Source organism: Toxotes jaculatrix, chromosome 12, assembly GCF_017976425.1.
Source record: "Toxotes jaculatrix isolate fToxJac2 chromosome 12, fToxJac2.pri, whole genome shotgun sequence".
NCBI lineage: Eukaryota > Metazoa > Chordata > Actinopteri > Toxotidae > Toxotes > Toxotes jaculatrix.
The window spans coordinates 12254379-12274345 of NC_054405.1; the positions used below are offsets into that span (position 1 = coordinate 12254379).

General features: G+C 40.2%; 2 protein-coding genes across 3 annotated transcripts in view; one reads left to right on the plus strand and one right to left on the minus strand.

Annotated features, from left to right (window-relative positions):
- The window catches only part of klhl13 (kelch-like family member 13), a 34875-nt gene extending 26214 nt beyond the window's left edge, over window positions 1–8661 (minus strand). The window contains exons 1-2 of one of the 2 annotated variants that reach the window (XM_041052140.1): window positions 8582–8661; window positions 6924–6995 (exon numbers count right to left, since the gene is read on the minus strand). In XM_041052140.1, coding sequence (XP_040908074.1) covers window positions 6924–6976 — 53 coding nt within the window. In that variant the 5' untranslated portion in view covers window positions 6977–6995; window positions 8582–8661. Of the gene's footprint in view, window positions 1–1321; window positions 1521–6923; window positions 6996–8581 lie in introns of those variants that run through there. The other variant, XM_041052139.1, reaches the window with a different exon arrangement.
- Window positions 8662–11186: 2525 nt separating this feature from the next.
- wdr44 (WD repeat domain 44) lies at window positions 11187–19757 on the plus strand. Its single transcript, XM_041051127.1, has 20 exons — window positions 11187–11717; window positions 12708–12741; window positions 13555–13638; window positions 13768–14377; window positions 14910–15049; window positions 15182–15277; window positions 15411–15547; window positions 15992–16075; window positions 16184–16290; window positions 16993–17144; window positions 17233–17371; window positions 17479–17543; window positions 17694–17810; window positions 17926–18048; window positions 18155–18346; window positions 18453–18554; window positions 18636–18751; window positions 18889–19016; window positions 19125–19259; window positions 19342–19757. Exons 1-20 carry the CDS (start codon window positions 11641–11643, stop codon window positions 19428–19430), a joined length of 2727 nt encoding a protein of 908 aa, XP_040907061.1. The 5' UTR covers window positions 11187–11640; the 3' UTR covers window positions 19431–19757.
- Window positions 19758–19967: the final 210 nt, after the last annotated feature.

The following is a 19967-nucleotide window of genomic DNA, read 5'->3' on the forward strand; positions in this document are numbered from 1 at the left end:
GAAAAAATATTTCTCCACAGGTACAAGGTCCATAACTATCAAGAATATTTACCAGTGAAAAAGGCTGTGTTTCCCTAAGTCAGTACAACTACTGAGGTGCCCTTGAGCAAGACCCTTAACCCCCAGCTGCTCCAGGGGAGCTGCTCAGTGGCCATGAGCTAAGGTTGCGGTCATACTGGGTGGCTTGCAGGTGTGGATATGAATAGCTGTGTGTGTGTGTGTGTGTGTGTGTGAGAGAGGCAGGGCGTTCCAGTTAAACTGCCTTGGTTAAATAAAGATTAAATCCATTATTACCAAGTCAGCAGTGCCAATAGTGAAGCATTGTGTCCTTCTGCATATTCAGTGAAATCATTTAGTCAAGACTTCTGTGGGGCTTAGGGCTTTAAGGTGGGGCTATATAAATGTACAGGCATACTGTATTTTGCACATTTATAATTAGCCGTGCTGCAGATATCACCTGTTTCATTGAGAACATTTAAAAGGAAAAGTGCCAAAACTGAGGTTAGAGCACAGATTTCTCCTGCTCTGGTGCAGCAATGTTTAAAATAAACATTTCAGTAAAACTAGCAAAATCAAGTTCTTAAGCTTCTAAGTAAAGCCGTATGATAACTGCAGACTGCATAAATCCAGTTTGGTAAAAAAAAAAAAAAAAAAATCCATCCAAGTCTTCTTAGCCTTTGAAATTACCTTTAGGCTATCAACTAGCCTACCTTGACTTGAAAACTGTGTGGGGGGAGTGGTTTGACATGATTTTGGTTCTCTCTCTTTTTAGCCGAAGCCATATTACTGATCAAAAGTCAAACAAGACACTTGTCCTTTTCAGCCGAGCTCAGGAAAAGGGGTAAAGAGAGAGGATGGCGAGAGGCACAGTGAAGCACTTCCATTCTACCCTTCCCCCCCTCCTGAACAGTAGCAGATGACAATAGCTTCTAAACCAGGGCACGCCAGACATCCTGACAAAGGCAGGCTCCTCCCAAGCTGCTGAGTCCCTGTTCCCAAATAAACATAGCCGCAGGGAGAGGGCAAGAGTCGGGGATGTGGTGCCTGCCATGTCCAGACTAGCGGCAAAATGAGTCCTTCTGCCCAGGAGAAAAGCATTCTGCCAGCGAACCATAAAATGCATGCTGGACAAGGCAAATCTCTTGACACACTACAAGGCTCAATCGCATTCTGCCTAATTAGGTCTGCAACAAAAAATAATGTCACAATAATTTACAAAAAAAAAAAAAAAAGATATCTTTAAAACTGAAAAACAAACAAATCCATCTTTATATGCAATGCCACTAAGGTATACTGCAAACGCTATTTAGCTCTTACTCACATGTATGCAGGCGAAAGGGGTGAGGACCTGGATGTCTTAAGAACTGGCACTGGGAATTTCCAGCTGACAGGAGAACCGCTTTTCCATTTCAACGGCATGTTGTTGTCACCAGAATGGTGCTACAGCAATACCAACAGCAAAGACCATTTCCATGAAAAGGTTTCCAATGCAGACTTCCATCCCACTCTGCCCACACCATTTAAGGGGGAGGGAGAGCAGCAGCAGCAGCAGCAGCAGCTACAGAAATACACTGGTAGAGGCAGTGCAGGCTATAGTCAGGGTTGTGACTTTAGCGGCAGCACTGAGAAGCCAATAGATTGCATCCACCACGACTACTTGCCCTGCTGCATTCACTGTTGTCTCGTGGTAGGAGGGGGAAGAAGCCCTGCCTTCCCATCACCCTCTCAGGATTTGTGAATAGCCCAGTAGCTAAGCAACAGTGCCACCTTGTTAAAGGAGTTGTGATTACAGCTCTGGGCCTGCTATAGAAAGAAGTAAAGGGGAAATAAAAGTAGTAGGAGAAAGAAAAAAAACTATAATGAAATTTATACAATTTAATTAATTTGAACCAAATAAATCTGCTATCCTCTAAGGGTTAAACATGGTTTTCTGGAAGTCAAATTTCAGTCAGCAGTAATGCTAAAATAAAATCTATCAGATGAAACTTGAAATCCAGTGATTCCTTATACAATGAAAGTAGGTTTTAAGTTTATCAAGAAAACAGTGGCCCTAACAACACATTATTTTCATAGTGGATGCACTGATGAAACGCTACAGAATTTAATTTATATTATCTTTTCACTATATGTCTTGTCACCATGGCAGTCCACAGTTTTGAGACTTTGAGAGCTGTGACACCAAATTAAATGATAACTCTGAACACATGATCAGAAACTCCTTCACTGAATCTATAGGTTTTTCCACCATCGTTTTTGGACATGGCTTTATTTTGTGTTTTTGTTAAATAAAACAAAGTGGGATGAATGAGCATTATTCTGGAGCATTTATGGGTTGAGGCAGCCATTGTAATTTCAGAATTTTCTTTGCAAGGTACTGTTCTCTCCACCTCTGTGTCATTCTCCAGGTAAACCACTCAATGCTTTGCTGCGATGATTAAAGTAACCTTGACACAGAAAACGTTTCTGCACACTTCAGACGAACAAGACTGGACAACAGTGTCTGACAACAGTGTCAGCTTGCATCAGCCAAGTCTGTCAAGGCTTTACTGAGCTTGATAAACTTGAGTGATGGGTAGGGCAGATTATAAGCATAAAGTTAAAAAATGTCAATGACCAGAGTTGGTTCAACTTCTTAGTAAGCAGGTGCTTCACATTACAAGAGGGAAAAAAATCCAATTTTACTGAAAACTGACCATTTTAATCAAATCAGTTACATTTATTTCATTATGGACTGAGAAGCAACAACTTCTGATGGCATTTATAATTCTATAAAATGTACAAAGACGACTTAGATAAAAGTGAACCACACCCAAACAGATGCATGCGGGTGTAGTTTCAGTGGATTTTGTCCTGCCCAGTATCGAACAGACAAATTCCAGTTCAACCACTTCAAAAAAGGGAACAACTAGTTAACAACACTAGCTGGTGGCACGTCGACCCAAAAAAACAACCAAAAAACAAAAACAAAAACACATCAGTATGAGTCAAATAACTGAAGAAGCAATGGAACCCACAAAAACAGGATACACAGTCAGTCTCAGGATTCACAGATACATACACCAAACAAAGCAGCAAAAATACTGAAAACTGCAAGTGGTCAAGGTGGCATAGGAAGCTAATACATAAACAGTTTCACAACAAGTGTTCAAATGGAAGTTAATAGACCTTGAAATAACTCCCTAAAAAAAGCTGCACATCGGTCCAGATGATCTGTTTTTGTGTCAAATTTCAACTACACAACATACGTGTACAAATACAATGCCCAGTCGCTCAGGGATATTTCTGCCTATGACATACATCTGTCCGCTCATACAAACCCACCCCCAGACAAACCACACTACAATGGCTGCAGTACTGCTGATCACTTAAACACCAACTTTAAGCCAGATAGTTTTGTCTACTCCAACATCAGGGAAAAACAAAAAAGAAAATCTTGAACCAGCTGATTCCTTTATTAAGCTAAATGGCTACCTTATGTGGCTGCTTGTGCTGCTTTCAAAACCACAGAGCATTATGGTTCACAAGTCTCCCGGCAAAGACAGAGTCCTTTAAATCTTGGTCATGACTCTTTCCTCGCCTTCTTCTACCACCTGCAGCTCCATCCTCATAACAACCTTGTCACCACACATTTTGGCCACAATAGCTTATACTGTAAATGGCAGAATGGGTTCATCTCTCCAGCAAAGGCAGCAGTCATTACATCTCCTCTGTCAAAGCCTGTCAGCTCAGCGCTACACCTGTTATCCTCAGTTCTACAATGTGACTGTCCAACCAAAACTGCACCCAACTCCCATATGGATTTAAATGTTTTTTTTAAATATATTATATACTTTCACTGCTCTATATAATACAAATTAACAAATAGCAGAGCAATAATAAAATAAAAGATGTTAATTTACTTTTTAGCACTATTAAGTACTCTTTCTTGGGTTATTCTGAGAAATAGCTTTTTTTTTGGATTGCTCACACTGTGGACAGACAGTCTGCTCTCTGCCCCCACCTGCATTAATTACAATACTTTACTCTGCCTATCCAGTTGGTGTAATGTCTCATCCACCTCCACACAGTTACAATTCTGTTCACAAGCGAGGGAGAACTGAACAGATTGGACCAAACACACATCAGACAACCTCCTCTCCCTAGTATTTCATCACGCAGGTCAAATTTCAAGATGAATCTGTATCTGTATACAACCAACTGGCACTGCCTACAGTAACAAATAAAAATCAGTGAGAAGTCGATAAATATGCAATTTGAGCTTTTATCTACATGCATTACATATTCCAGCAGGCTAGGCTTTGACTATGACAGGTATGTCAGGAATGACATAGCAGGTTTCTGGTTCAACAACATTGGTCACTGCAGTGTCTAGAATGGAGATTTAACACAGTAACCAGTGCGGGGAAAGTGATGCAAAAGTAGGACCGTTGTTTGCTGAGGGTGCTTGAGGTCACTTGCCAATATCTGCTTGATTCAATACTAATCCTGTAGTTATTAGAGCGAGACTGATAAAACTGTTCAAACTGCCATTAGCTTCTCGGTGATATATTGGTATTGATGTACATGCCAGCTGATAAGAAACAGTACAGAAATGCCAAAACTATTGAATTGAAGCAATTTAAAAACAGTGTCACCTATATATAATATATATGTCCCCTCTATGTATGGACCTTAATCACAATTCTATTAAAAAAAAAATCTATGTCAACATTGACTGTTTAGGTGATGTGTTTGTGAAACAAATTAGTTATATATATATCTCTATCTTATTTTTTAATCTCTCAAATATTGATCAGTATCAGCCTCAAAAATTGAGGACTTGTCAAATGCACACATTCATTCCAAACTGATCTGTCAAACAGGCACTGAACCTGGAGTGCATGAACTAGGCTGGAAAATGCGAGTTGACATTTTCATACTGACAGCAAACGTGGGTTTATCCAAGGTCAGAGCTTCAGTCTGAAAGCAGTGTTAGCCTTTTTAAAAGCTGAGGAAAAAAAAAAATCATAAAACAAAACGATCAGACAAGAACGCCATGTTTTAAACTAGCCAGCCAATTGATGTGTCAACATGCATAAGTCACATAATTGTCAGTAAACGTGACAAGATGAGGGCAGTGATAGTGATTTAAAAGCTGGCAGAGAGCAGGTAAGCCTCTAGGGCTGAATGATTATATGAGCTTCACTGCATCTTCTATGCACAGTCCTGTTCTCTGCAAACATATCTCAATTCAAACATCACATTAACCAGCATGATGTCTCTTGAAAAGATATTTACTGTGCATCGCATTTGATGAACTGAACGCTGATTGTTGATGCTCACTTTGATTTCAGCCAGCCAAAGAAAAAGGGAGTTCACTAGCCATAAATTCATTCTTTCACCATTAGCCAATATCCCCCCACCACCACCACCACAGCATACAAGAAAAGGTATATTTGATGTGTCACTACGCTTCTCATACCTGCCAGTCAGGGTATTATACCTGTACCATTTAACTGAAAAGATCCAGAAAAATGTCACTAACGTCTCTTCTTTTAATGTGTGATTTACAGTACTGACATAATGTGAGACAGACTCTTCCATCCTCTTCCTGGTTTTTGTCTTCATTTGCCACCGGTGCCAGCATTCCAAACTTTATAACTGACATATACTGCCTCATTTGGTATTGCAGAGTAACTGGGACATAAACAAATCAACACATCAGAAACAGCTGAAGCCCACAATTACAGAATTTATATGAGGAGCACAGAGAAGGTTTCTGAATTGTGTGGTGTAAGCCCAGAGTATATTTCTTCCTGACATTCATATGCTTGTGCGTGCCCAATCATGGCTGACATGGAGCAATAGTTTCTGTTGAGGTCACGCATAAGATGTTTCTAATGTGAGATACACTCACATGTTAATTAGAGAACTACGGTTACATAATCAAACCAAAGTTTCTGCATATTCTCCATTTGACCTTGTCTGAGCTCTTCTCACTCACAGTCAAACTAAAATCCCTCTGCAGCCAAGACAAGGGAAACTTTGCCAAATGTGTCGCCTCAACTCATATTGGAAGTCATAAGCAGAATACTGCAAAAAGCTCTGAATCTCTACAAACATTTCATCTTAAAAATGTCTTTTTAATCAGGTTAAAGGGCACTCCTGTCTAAACACAAACAACTGTAGAAGAAGTCAGTGCTTGGACAAAGAAACACAACTAAGATGACTAAAGAACTTCAAATTCAGTGACCACCATGTGATGTGTTGGACCCTGATAGTAATCTTCATGTGTTTCTACTATTCACTAACGTTATTTTCTGACATTCTGTCTGAACTTGAGAATGAAGTACATGATTCACCATGGTTTTTGCTATACAATGGTTCTCTCGCAGCCGCCTGGCAGAGACAGGGGGTCAGCTCATAAAAAGATTTGCTTGTTTGCCAGCACCAACCAGGTGTGGAGGACTGCCACACATACATGTAGCAGAAACATTATAATATCTTTCAAGTCATTAGTTGACACTCTGGTAAGACTCAGCAGCAGTTCTCAGTCCTTGTCATTGAGTGCCACAGCCCTTCTGCTTTCCTTTCTGTCAGCCTAATCAGGGATTACCTCATTAACTCGCTGATTCCTAGTGGAAGCTATTTCCAAGCCAGGACTGATACCAGGACTGATAACTGCTGCAATTTGTGTAGTTAAATAGTAGTTAACCAGCAGTCCTGTGTCAAAAAACTGCTTAAAAAAAAAATAAAAATAAAAAGTAATTTAATAAGTAACATTCTTTACATTCTTAACAGACAGCTAATGCTGTCTGTTAACACCACCTGAGTTTTTGGCAAGGTTTGTGAGCTATAAAGTGATATGTGCTCAGTAAAAGTGAACCAATACATACATTCACAGTGGCTAACAAATTAATGGAACATGAGACATTGCACATTACCTCTCATGCAGTCCGATGGGCATCGTCTCCCCTCTGTGTACAGGGTGCTCCATACCCTCACCAAAACCACACCTCAAAAACAAAAACAGAAACATAGTACTTTCAACATTTGTATTAAGTGTATTAAGTCTTTCTTCCAAAAAAAAGTAAAATAAGTAAAACAAGATAGCACTACTACATGTAGACAGGTTAGTTTTCAGCATTTGCAAGTCAGACTGACATCTGCACATTTAACAGAATACACTATATGTTTTTTCCAGTCTGCACACTATTTTAGATGCAATTTACAGTCTAATGGTAACAATATCTTAGTGAGTGTTGTAATTAAGAAACCTTCTCCTTACAACAAAGTCATGCATGGAAGCTTTCTGAATCTGGTGCTGTGTAATGAAAGATACATGAAAAACAAAATCATTAGTGTACTACAGATCGCAAGTAACACTGGCATCCAGTTCCACACAGTTATTTTTAAAAAACTTAACCACAGGTAAAATCTTAGTTTTTGCAACTGAGATGACAATGAAACAGAAATACCATCTGTGAGTTTCAAAGTCTTTAACTCCTTTTTATGACTCCAGATTTATCTTCAATTTACAACCTGCAGCCATGTTACTTATGAGAGTGGGGTAATACCAATATATTTACTTTCATGTTCATTTTGGATATATCTTGTCCTATAGAAGTCGATGGAAAGGTGTACGGTTGTTCCTTGACCCCTTATTTCCTGCTGAAATGTGACAGTTGCATCATATGTCTATAACTTGTTGCTTTACACAGAACTAGGCTAATGGAAACTAAAAATATCTGTAGTGTGTGTTACTTGACAGAACTATCTCCATCGTATTGTGACATTCGGCTAACACTATGTACAAAACAAAGGGCGTATTAACATTGATCTCGATTTTTTTTTTTTTTTTAAAGAATGGTAACAGGTAAAAATATCAATTTGGATACAGTAAAGTTTCTTCAAAAGTTGCTGCTTAGTCCGTTGTTATAACACGTAAAAAATAAGATGAATTGCATGACTGTTTAGTGTGTATGAACAGTGCTGTAGCCCTCGGACAGACAACAAGCCGGAGAGGTTCGTTCTTTCAAAGCTGAGTGTGACATGCAGGGAGAAACTAAGTCCACGACGAGATAGCTGACTTGCTAGCAAAGGCTTTAGGGTGTCCTCATTTAAAATGTTAGTGTTTATTGGCATAACTGAACTATTGTATTGTTAAAAGAGGCAACGCTGTCACACCGGAGCTTTGCTCATTTTCTGGCCATGTTGCCTCCACACTGTCGTTACATCCCCAGTGGGAACAGGGTAAAGCTAACTAGCTAAGCTAACCTTTAACGTTAACATTGGCTAGCTTGAAATAACGTTAGATAAGGACAGTCGACTATATGCCTGTGAAATTGGTTACAGTTAACCATTATCCGCTAGCAATGGTTTCTTAACTAACGACAGCGTAAAGGAGCGGGGTCTTAACATGACTTACTTGGGTTAGTTATTAGTTAGTCTGGTTGGTTGGTTGGTTTGCCACCACCAACAAATGACTGTGACTAACTGTCAACCTGCTAGCTATAAACTTAATACACTATATATGCTATTCCAATCACTGTATGTATCTTAAATACACTCTGTAAACTTTAACAAAAAACAGATTCCATACCTTCAACAACGACACAGCGTTAACTAGCGTCCTTGTTTTCCTTCCAAGCCCTCAAATCCACTTATGCCACTGGAGCCTCCTTCCTCGTTTTATCCAATGCAGCTGTCGCTTACTAGAAGAGCTGGAGCATCCTAACTTTCCATTGGTGGAAGAGTATGGCAATCTGTTCTCATTGGCTCAAAACTTCCGTTACTAAATAAAGTGGCTCTAAAGAAGAGTCCCCTTTCTCTGAAGCATTTTCAGCCTGAAATAAATGCTTGGATTTCTTTGCTCTAAATTGTTATTTATGATCATTTAAAACGTGTCTCTTTAAACAGAAGTTTAAGTAGCAGAAGTTTCAAGGAACCTGACAGGTTTCCTTTTATAAAAGTGAACTTACTGAAAACATCACTCATTTCAAAAGTGACTGTAACAAGGAAACACACTGTGTGGTTTATGGGGGGGAAAAAACAAAAACCCTAGTTCTACATGTATGGTAATTATTTCAAAAGCAAGCCTATTACTTTTTTGGTTGAACAGGCTAGTAGGGGGACTGAAGAGGAAATTTCTAGATGAGGTAATGAGATGCTATTCTTGTTCAAATACGGAAGCTATCTGCTTTTACAGTTGCTAAACTACACTGCAATAATCTGAGAGATTTCTTAAATATTTCAGTTTGCATAATAACTCCCTTTCCCCTACTTTTACTGTTATCGCAAGTGCAAACACTTAAGTCATTTTCTCCTCCTCTTCAAATTCAAGTTCAGATTTTCTTTGTTGGCATGACCACAATAAGGTACACTTTAAGCAGGTTCCTTAATTTTATGTTCTTGTTCTCTCATACCCACTCACACACACATAATCACGCTCCTTGTCCCCACACTCAGAAACTTCCTCAACAAAAGAAAGCAGACAAACCAATAATTTAAAATAATCTAAGCACAGAGCTTCAGCGCAGCACACAGAGCTTCAAGGAGGAGCACAACAGACACATCCGAAAACAATAACTAAAGGGATTTAGGGTTTATAAATAATTGTTTTACAATGGCCTGTATTTCCCCTTAAATGTTGTTAAATGTTGTAAAAATTTCATTGACCATTGACATCCATTAAATCTAAACACATTCTTATTGCCATAATTTGGTAGAACTGTTTTGAAATTAAAAGGACGAAGAAAGATAACCCTACACAGTGGCAAGGGAAAGAATTACAAAACCTCAGATGAACTAATGCAGTGAGTTTTTGTTTAGCTGCCAACATTCAAACAGGGTTTAGAGATACTTAATTTTGAAAGCTTGAAGAACGACAAAGCTTATTTTTACAATCATCATCTAATCCATGCTTGACAACATTAACTCAACCACAGTCTCCAATTACAATATAACCAAAACAAAATAATGTATGCATTCATTAAAATGCACGGAAGCTCTTTCAATAATCACTCCTCTACCACCTCCACCTTTTTGTCCTCTCAAATCATCAGTTAAATTACAAGCTCATTATAAATCAACTGATGACAGAATAAAAAAACAGATATCAAAATTCAGTGGTCATGTTGCTGAACTGTGCTACAGTCCTTCATAGTGCCTGCCCACATCATGTGTGAATGAGTGAGACCTACAGCTGCAAATTTATGTGCATCTTTTACCACCCTATCCTCGCCTCATGAGTTGCACTTGGAGATAAAGAAACATCCAACTGATAACAGTACCATGTCATTACATTTTAAGTATAATTAAAGTTTATAATTAACGATTCCCGCACACCATCCAGAGTAATTTATTGCTATATCATTTCCACTTTTTAAAATTTTTTTGATTGGGCCTTGGGTTACAAAGGTACATGGAGCAGGAAGAAGCAGAATAAAGCCTCTTTATTTAGTATGCAAGGGCTTGTATGGGAGGACAGGCTGAATGTGGGAGATAAGAGAATCTTTAATGTAACATGAAGAACTGGTGCCTGGCAGGGATGGAGGCCGTGTTTGAACTGTGAAATAAATATTGATATATGACCAGTATGGGGTCCAAGAAGAATCAGGGAGGAACATTTCACATATGGATGGGCACAGCAGTAATTCAGCAGGATTCTCAGGTACAGATTAGAGGTTAAGAGTGGACAAAGAAAGGTATGATAATAAATAAATAACGAATAGACTGATATATAGATATTTTACTTGGAAAGTTAGTTTACATGTACATAGACAGACTTTTAAATCGGCATTGCTGATATTGTTGGCCAGATTTTGTGCATCACAGATGTGTTGCCATTGATGTGTATGTATATCAAGCATCAGTAATTTCAGTGACTAGCTTCTCACCCTTGGAGGATGTTTTTACAGCCTCTGAAAAATACTGTAGCTGATGTATTATTTGTATATAATGAAAATCTCCCTAATGATAAGCCCTACTCAGCATCCAGTGGCACATGGCATGACAGCCCATCCCTGATCTCTCCATCCATCTTGCTCGTTGCTATTCAGTGAATCCAGTGGTGGGCAGTCTTGACGCGAAACGATTCCCAGCTGCTTTAACAGTGGAGCAGAAGAAGAGGGCGTCCGTCTGAGCCCCGCCCTTTGACTCACCTCGCTCAGATGTTTTTTTTTTTCTTTTTTTTCTAGTGTGTGTTACTGGTGTGTTTCATACAGTGTATGGTTTGTTTATGACGCGGTCCACTGGCTCCGTTAGCTGGACAGCTGATCAAGTGTATCCTGTTGTGGAAACGCGCATTTTGATGTCTGATTTTACGCAATATACGTTGCGGTGAACGAGACAGATTTAAAATAGTGTTGAAAGCTAGTCAGCAATAGGTGTTGGCCAGTCGAACAACCAGATTGCATTTGTTAGCCTAGCAGCAGTTGGCTAGCATACTTACTGAAACGTAATGGAGTGACGTTGAACAGGAAAGTGGTTGTTTGACGACGCCCGGGCCAAGCCTTTTTAAATTATAACATTAATATCGAGGAGGCAGGATAAAGAGGGACAAGCGCATGTGTGCAACACTTACGTCTCTCGCAGGTTAGGCTTTTAGACAGCTGCCTGGCGACTAACTTAGACTAGCAAGCGAGCTAAATTCACGTTAGCATGGCGTCAGATACAAGTGACACCGAGGAATTCTATGATGCTGCCGAGGACGTCAATTTTACTCCATCTCCAAAAGTGTAAGGAAACACATTTTCATTATATTACGTTTGATTACTGTCACCTCTGCTCGTATTTTAAAAATCTGATTTGCCATACGTTAGTATAAGTACCTAGCCTACTTAGCCTTGACAGCTAACTGGTTAACGTTAAATTTGCAAATATGCTCATCTGTATAGATAACGTTAACTGTGTCTGCTTCAGAGAGAAGCTAGGTGCAAACAACTGTCCATTCAGTTTTGAGTAATTAAAATGTGTCGTTAAGTGTCACACAGTGCTTCAGTTCACCAGCTGTTTGACAGTGCAGGGAGAGTCTAACCCCAACACTCGAGTCACATGATGTTATTCCTGAGATCTCGGGACCATAGGACAAGGTTTGTTTTTGGGAACAGGTTCTTTTGAAAGCTGAAACCTAGATGCAAATCGACAGTGTCCATTCAAAAACGTTGTTTATTGCAACAGCAAGAAGACTGGCTGGTGGGTACAGTGACTGAAGTCCGGATTGACCAGTTAAATGGTGTAATTTACAAAGATATATTAGGGAGTGCAACCAGTTTGTGATAGACTGATGTTATAAATTTGAGAAAATTAAACTGCTCCTCTGCCTGTTGGATTTTGTTATACCTGTCTTACATTTTGGTAAGTAACTGCTGGAAAATTTCCCAAAGTAAATGCAAAAAGTAGAGGCCACCTTGTAAATATCTAGTTTGACATGCAGAGTATTATTCAGAATGCTACTGAGTCAAAGATCATCACTGTCCATGTCTTACATTCGGGTTTCTGTTTGTTAGCAGCCTCATTCTGAAAGTTTTGCGTAATAATATTGCAGATCTGAAACTCTGTCTTTATTTGGGTTAAAAGAGTTGTAACTCGTGCCTATTAATTTAAACTGTTTGTGAAGTGGAAGCTAAAATGATAACAATTTAAGCTTTATATTAGATTTGTTTTAGGATGTTGTATTTCAAACATCCAGTGCATTTTTAACCTTATTCCCTTTGTGTTTTTTTTAGGTCACCTGCAAAGTTTGTCATTCCTTCGCCTAAGGTATGTTTATCTAAACCCAGGCACTGTTGAAACAAGCAGTGTGTACCTAGTTGCTAACAGAAGGATTAGACCAACATTAGTTTGAAAGTTACTAAGACTCGAAAATGAAGTAGAGGTAGCTAATACACAGGGTTAAATGTTGCCATATTGGAACCTTTTCATATCCTTTATTGAATATATTTGGGCCTTTTGTTGTTAGTTCGTTTTGTCAGATTATATCTGTTTGTTGTTTGGCAAAATGACTACCTGTTTGTTTAGAGCTGTGCTCTTTGTCTGATAGAAAAAGAGCAAATTTGTCAGAGCTGGACCTTAATTAGTCTGGATATTTTACCAGATTCAGGTATCAGTGGCTGTGGGAACTGACCCTACAAATACAACACACTGTTCTGCAGGTGATTGCAGTGTTAATAGCAGTTCTCCTTGACTTTGCACCTACCTTAAGTAACTTCATCTTAAGATACAGGTACCCTGTGCAAAAACACTAACACAGTGTTCAGTAATGAGTCACTGACTGCAGATATTCAGCCCTTTGCCGTGATGCCTGCCTCCTTTGTAGGTTAGCCTGTGCCACCTTCCTAACAGCTAGGAAAATGTAAATGAAATGAAAATGATCTTTTCGCTCTGCCTGCCGTTCCCGCAGACTGTTATAGCTGAAATTTAAATTACACTAGATCTACAGCCCTGCACCTAAACTCAGCAAAGTGCAAATAGTTTTTGCAGCAAAAGGAAATTTCATCATTGAACAGTGTTTGTTTTTTTTTTAATTTCCCATGTGTGTTTATTGTTGGTTAAGATGTTTTGTTTTCTGAACAGCTTTCGCAGAAATCCGTTAATAATGCACAAGATGTGAGCTGCGGAGTGGCTGCATCTGAGACTCAGCAAGATGATTCCCTACAGGTAAGAAAGAAAGACAGAAAAGATCCATGTACAGACAGTCATTTTTTTTGTAGTTGAGCTGAACATGGGAACTTGGACATAGTTACTGTACTGTTAAATCAGCTTACTGATATTTTCTCTTTCTCATAGATCATTGACAGAATCATTGAGGAGAGTCAGAAGGGAAGTGCTGGGGATGTTGGTGAAGTGGCTCAGCTTTTAGATCAGCTACATGTTGATGTAAGAGCAGAGCCGGAGCAAAAGGAAGAGATTAATTCTCAGGAAGTTCCTGTGGAGGTAGCAGCGCCAGCTGTCGAACCCCAGCTTGTTGAGAGGCAAGAGGAACAACAGGAAAGTGCAGCAAGAAATGGAGCGTGCTCTATACCTGCCCCTGAGCCAGCAGATCTCCCCGGGCCATCAGCTGGGTCACAAGAACATGTTCAGCCCCCAGACATCACCAGCACCATAGGGCAGAGTCAGTCTTTGGGGGCTGCAGAAGTGGAGCAGGAGCAGAGACCTGCAGATATCTTAGACCAGGTCCCATTTACAGACAGGTCAGCTGACTCAGACTCCTCTGGGCCTGCGAAACCCCCACGTCAATTCACAGTGGAGCCAGACATTGTAGCCAGCACCAAGAAGCCTCCTCCCTCACGCCCACCTCCTCCCAGTGGAGGTCCTCCACCGAGACCGCCTCCCCCGTCTTGGCATAGTCTACCTTCCAAGAAGTCTCAGGAGTGTCTGAGGCCAAGTGGACTAGAAGGTAAAAAAACAAAAACAGTGTACAGCTAATGGCGCTTAAGTTGATAACACCCCGCTTGATCCAGTTTGTGTTTTGAAACATTGAACTCAACCTTTAAGACATCACTGGATTAGTAACTGTTATAAAGCATTTGAGATTGCTGTGAAGTGCAGCCTTTAGAGCAACAGCTTTTTCCAAGTCCTAGTTTTGTGAGCATAAAAGTTTTGCTTTTGATTTACTTGTACTGTTCAATGACAAGCCTGAAGCCTCCAAGTGTGAATAGTGTTTCAGATTATTGGCGAATGCCTCGAACCACAGTAAAATAGTAAGTGGACAGAAAGCAACCAAAGGTATGACTTCAAAATATTTGCTACACATAGACTTTAACATCCGCTACTCAAACTGCTATTATAATAGGAAGTAAAGCGTTTTAGGGTTATGCTGTCATATCACATTCCTTGCTATAGACAACCTTTATTTTGTGTGCAAAGCAGACAGACTGGATGACCCGTTTTTCATATGAGGTGTTGTGTTCTGTTGTATGATCGGTCAGTGTCTGCGGTCAGCAGTGATGCTCTGGAGCCCTCCGGCCTGGTGTCTCCTAGCAGTACAGTGAGGAGTTTAACCAAAGAGCTGCAGCATTCCTTGGATCTGGCCAGCGCCACCAGTGGGGACAAGGTGGTGACAGCACAGGTGAGTGAGTCTGTGAACCTGACCTCTTTTTGGTACTCACCCAGAACTGCTCAAAATGAAACTACATTTGGTGTAGCAGTTTCCTTATCTGTTGTACTATTGCAGCATTGTTTGCTTTTTGTTTTTTTTAAGGAAAATGAGGACGAACAGGCCTCATCTCAGAGCGGAGGACAAACTCCAGGCCCTCAACGTCCACGTTCCAACTCTGGTAGAGAACTGACAGATGAAGTAAGAGTCCCTTTGTGTTTCTTTTTATTGCCTTTTTATCAGCTTGAATCTAAGCCATAACCCAGCCTCTTGCACATTCCTTCCCCCAACCCTCTATGTACTAAATCCACATTTGTGTGTTATCTTAAAATAGGAAATCCTGGCAAGTGTGATGATCAAGAATCTGGACACTGGTGAAGAGATCCCTCTAATTCAGGCAGAGGAAAAACTTCCTGCTGGGATTAACCCTCTCACTCTGCACATCATGAGGAGGACCAAGGAGTACATTACGTAAGCAGAAAGTCATATGTCTTGAATTAGCTGCAGAATTGTTAGATGTGATTGGTGCAGTGTAACTAATATGTAACACCAATTCTGACTCACACATTGAAAACAGAAGTAATCTACTCAAAAACCAGCTGCAAGTTGGAAGAAAACAACATTCAGTGACCATGGACTCACAACAGCAGCAAAAAAAGAAAGACAAAAGCAACCACTGGTGCAAAACAGAAAAAAATTGAAGGTGGACAGAATATACAAAATCCAGACAACTGACCACAAATCAAGCTTCCAGGAAAAACTTTGTAGTGTGGAGAGTTTATACATATAAATAAAACTATATTTCCACTGTGAAAAGCTTTTTTAAAAGCCTTATCATGTAAAAACAAATGGTACATTTTCTAGAGGAAGTTCTGTTGTATTTTAAGATCTGTTATGTATTTTTTTTCCTTGCAGGAATGATGCAGCACAGTCGGATGATGATGACAAGCCTCAGGCTCCACTGGCCGACACAGATGGAGGAAAACTGAAACAGAAAACGTAAGAACTGCTTCTTGTAGCCTGTGGCTGGGTATTGATTTCCTTCTCCTTCTCGCCACAAGATCTAGTATAGAGTAAAATAATTTGTCATCCCTTGTTTCTAACCAGAACCCAATTAAAAAAATTCCTGGGCAAGTCTGTGAAGAAAGCCAAGCATCTCGCTGAGGAATATGGAGAGAAGGCCGTCAACAAAGTGAAAAGTGTGCGTGATGAAGGTAAAAGAAAACAGTAATTTGAAGCTTTTTTGAACATGGTTATATTTCAGGAAAACTCTTCAACTGTAATCTTGTTTTTTGATGTGAGAAAGGTGTCTAAATGTTAAATATACTGCTTTAAATTTTGTACTGGCTCTAGCACCTACTTCAAACACATTGAAGTAGGTGCTAGAGGTACAAGGTAAATTGGTTGAAGGGGTGGTTAGGGTTTTTTTCTTTTTTCTTTTTTTTTAGTAAGTGAAAGTAAAACAGGATGCTAAGCACATACACATGCAGGTAGCAGCAGCCAAATAAATGCACCATTGAATCATTAAAACTCACAAAGTAATTCAATCAACAAACATGGTTACACTAATAATTCAGAGAATTTGTTTTCCTTGGCTTAGTGAACTATTGCTTTTGCCTCATCTGTGTATCTTCTTGTATTTACTATGTGTGAATTTATAAAACTGTTATAAAAGTGTTTCTATTCCCTGTGGGTCCCAGCTCGCATTAAAATGTTTTACTGTTGAAAGCGTGGCTATTAAATCCACAACAGGCTCTTCATAATCATGGGAGTGGTAACTGCTCGGACAGAGCAGTTGTTAAATTTCTCAGATTGAGCTGTTGAATTCATTTTAACATGCTTATGAAATACTGATGCTCCTGCCGCTGCAGAGGTTTTGATAATCGGTTATTCTTTTTTGTTTTCGTTGGACTCAGTGTTCCATAACGATCAGGATGATCCATCATCCAGTGACGATGAGGGCATGCCTTACACCAGGCCTGCCAAGTTCAAGGCAGCACACAGCTTCAAGGGTCCCTTTGACTTTGATCAGATTAAGGTCGTGCAGGACCTGAGCGGGGAGCATATGGTAAGATTATTTATTTTTTTTGTTAATGTTTAAGAGAAGATGTGGACCAATGAATGCTTGTGTTACAGCTTTTTTGTCTTGTCCTCAGGGGGCCGTTTGGACAATGAAGTTCTCTCACTGTGGGAGGCTGCTGGCAACCGCAGGCCAAGATAACGTGGTTCGCATCTGGGTGTTGAAGACCGCCTTTGACTACTTCAATAACATGAGATTAAAGTACAACACTGAAGGTAGCCTCATCTGAATCTCAGATTTTGTGTTGTATGATGATTGATTATTTTAATTTAGTCGCTCAGCCTTGGCCGCAGTAAGATTCTTTTCGTTTTGGCTTCTCCAGGTCGAGTTTCACCTTCTCCTTCTCAGGAAAGTTTATGCTCCTCTAAATCTGACACTGATCCTGGGGTGAGTGAAATTAATACCCCCTTAATGGGTTGTCAAGTAAACATTATAAGATCTGTGAGGTATTTGACTAATAGTTTGAGTTTTGTGATTCTGCATATTTTGCAGTTTTGGGGCTCCATGTTTTCCTAACAGATTATTCTTTTATCCTAGGCAAGTTGTGTTCCAGAGGACCCAGACACAGAAGATAGGAATGCCCCTTTCCGCCAAGTCCCCTTCTGCAAGTACAAGGGTCATACAGCCGATCTGTTGGACTTGTCCTGGTCTAAGGTGATGGTCTTCCTGCTCTATGTTTATCCTTTTGTCCCTGTTCTTCATATATTTTTAGATGCGTGCAGGACTTTTACCTCTCGTCTAATTCTTTTCTATTTTTGTCTCCATCTAGAACTTTTTCCTGCTCTCCTCTTCCATGGATAAAACAGTCAGATTATGGCACATATCCAGGAGAGAGTGTCTCTGCTGCTTTCAGCACATTGACTTTGTCACAGCCATCGCTTTTCATCCCAGAGTAAGTTGAATCGCCTTGTGGTTACTTAGCTCAGCACAAATCAGACGTCTATTCATTTGGACTCCCAGGCTGTATTTATAGTAACGCTCATTTCTCCTTTTCCCAGGATGACAGGTACTTTTTAAGCGGCTCTCTAGATGGAAAGTTACGGCTGTGGAACATTCCAGACAAGAAGGTGGCGCTGTGGAATGAGGTGGATGGTCAAACACGACTCATCACTGCTGCCAACTTCTGCCAAAATGGGAAGTACGCCGTCATTGGCACCTACGATGGCCGATGCATCTTCTATGACACAGAGGTAACCAGTCGAGCTGCTAATATATTTATTCATAATGTCCTTTTTGCCATGGCCGCATTAATTCCAGGTTGAACCTAATATATTTTTCCGTTTGTGCATTACTTAGCGTCTGAAATATCACACCCAAATTCATGTGAGGTCCACCAGAGGCAGGAACAAAGTTGGACGCAAAATCACTGGCATTGAACCTTTACCTGGAGAGAATAAGGTAACATCTGCAGTATGTTTGACGTCCCTATAATGAGGTGTGTCAGACAGATGTGTCAAGTTCCCTCTCTCCCTTCAACAGATTTTGGTGACCTCAAATGACTCCCGCATTCGCCTTTATGACCTGAGGGACTTGTCTCTGTCCATGAAGTACAAGGGTTATGTCAACAGCAGCAGCCAGATCAAGGCGAGCTTCAGGTGAGGAAGGTTTCCTTTCATGTAGTTTTGGCTTGACGGCGTGTCGAACTAATACTAGTAACATCTACTATCACTTAGTCTTGTTTATATGTTGCACTACACCTTTGATGATTTATTGTGGGTCTGTCTTCCTACAGCCACGACTACTCCTTCATAGTCAGTGGCTCAGAGGATAAGTATGTGTACATCTGGAGCACTTACCACGACCTGAGCAAGTTCACATCTGTGCGAAGAGACCGCAATGACTTCTGGGAAGGGATTAAAGGTAACTGTGCCATGCGTTGAACGACAAACAGCACTTTAATACAGCACTCTGTCTAATTAACGTGTTACCTGCGACTGAACTATCAGTAAAGCTTTGCTTATCTTTCAGCACACAATGCAGTGGTCACTTCAGCCATTTTTGCGCCGCACCCAGGCCTCATTGTTCCACAAGAAACTGGGGCAGAGAAACCAGAAGCAGAGTGTAAGAGTCTGGATTCCACGGACTCAGAAACGATACCCTCAGGTATGTTGGTTTGAAGTCATTCATGTGCAGATTTCATGACATCAAGAATTTCAGTGCTATTCAACTGTACTGTCCTTTGCAGGAGCCCTTAAGACAGATCACACAGAGGTCCTTCTCTCTGCGGACTTCACTGGAGCCATCAAGGTTTTCATCAATGTAAAAAAGTACTGAGCAGTTCAGAGGTTGTCAGCTCTTAATGTTCAGGCCTGTCTGTTGGACACTTGTCCTAAAGATGCAGGACAACCCATCAGGAGTCAGCCGTCGTCACGTCAACTACCTAACGGTTATTGCTCTGAGACAGAAAGCTGACTGTAGCGTTTTCGGGATAACAGGGACCCTTAAATGGAAGATAAGGGAATAGTTGGAAGAAATGGACCCTACAAAGCAAACCACAGTGTGATTCCTTTTCACATCTTTAACACCAAGCAACTGTGAATGGTTTGGCATTAAGAAGAAAAAAAAAAAAAAGGACCCCATAATGCCAAACGTGTTTGAGCAGAAGCTAAATCTGTTCAGATACGTATGTGTAAACTAACAGGTGGATGGTCAAGGCTGAGCATAGCTAGAAAGCTATTTGTAACAGTACGGGCACCGTACTAGTTTGTTTCTCTCCCACATTTCAGAAAAATTAACTCCTAAGAAGTACAAGACACTATCCTAATGTCAGTCACAATTTTTTATGTCTCATCTTGTAAGCAAAGTGGTCTG

Bases quoted from the DNA above. Each gene is read 5' to 3' on its own strand.
- wdr44 (XM_041051127.1), top strand. From the start codon at position 11,641: ATGGCGTCAGATACAAGTGACACCGAGGAATTCTATGATGCTGCCGAG. The intron at 13,639-13,767 runs GTAAGAAAGAAA...TCTTTCTCATAG, and splicing joins AGCAAGATGATTCCCTACAG to ATCATTGACAGAATCATTGA. The intron at 18,752-18,888 runs GTGAGGAAGGTT...GTCTTCCTACAG, and splicing joins CAGATCAAGGCGAGCTTCAG to CCACGACTACTCCTTCATAG.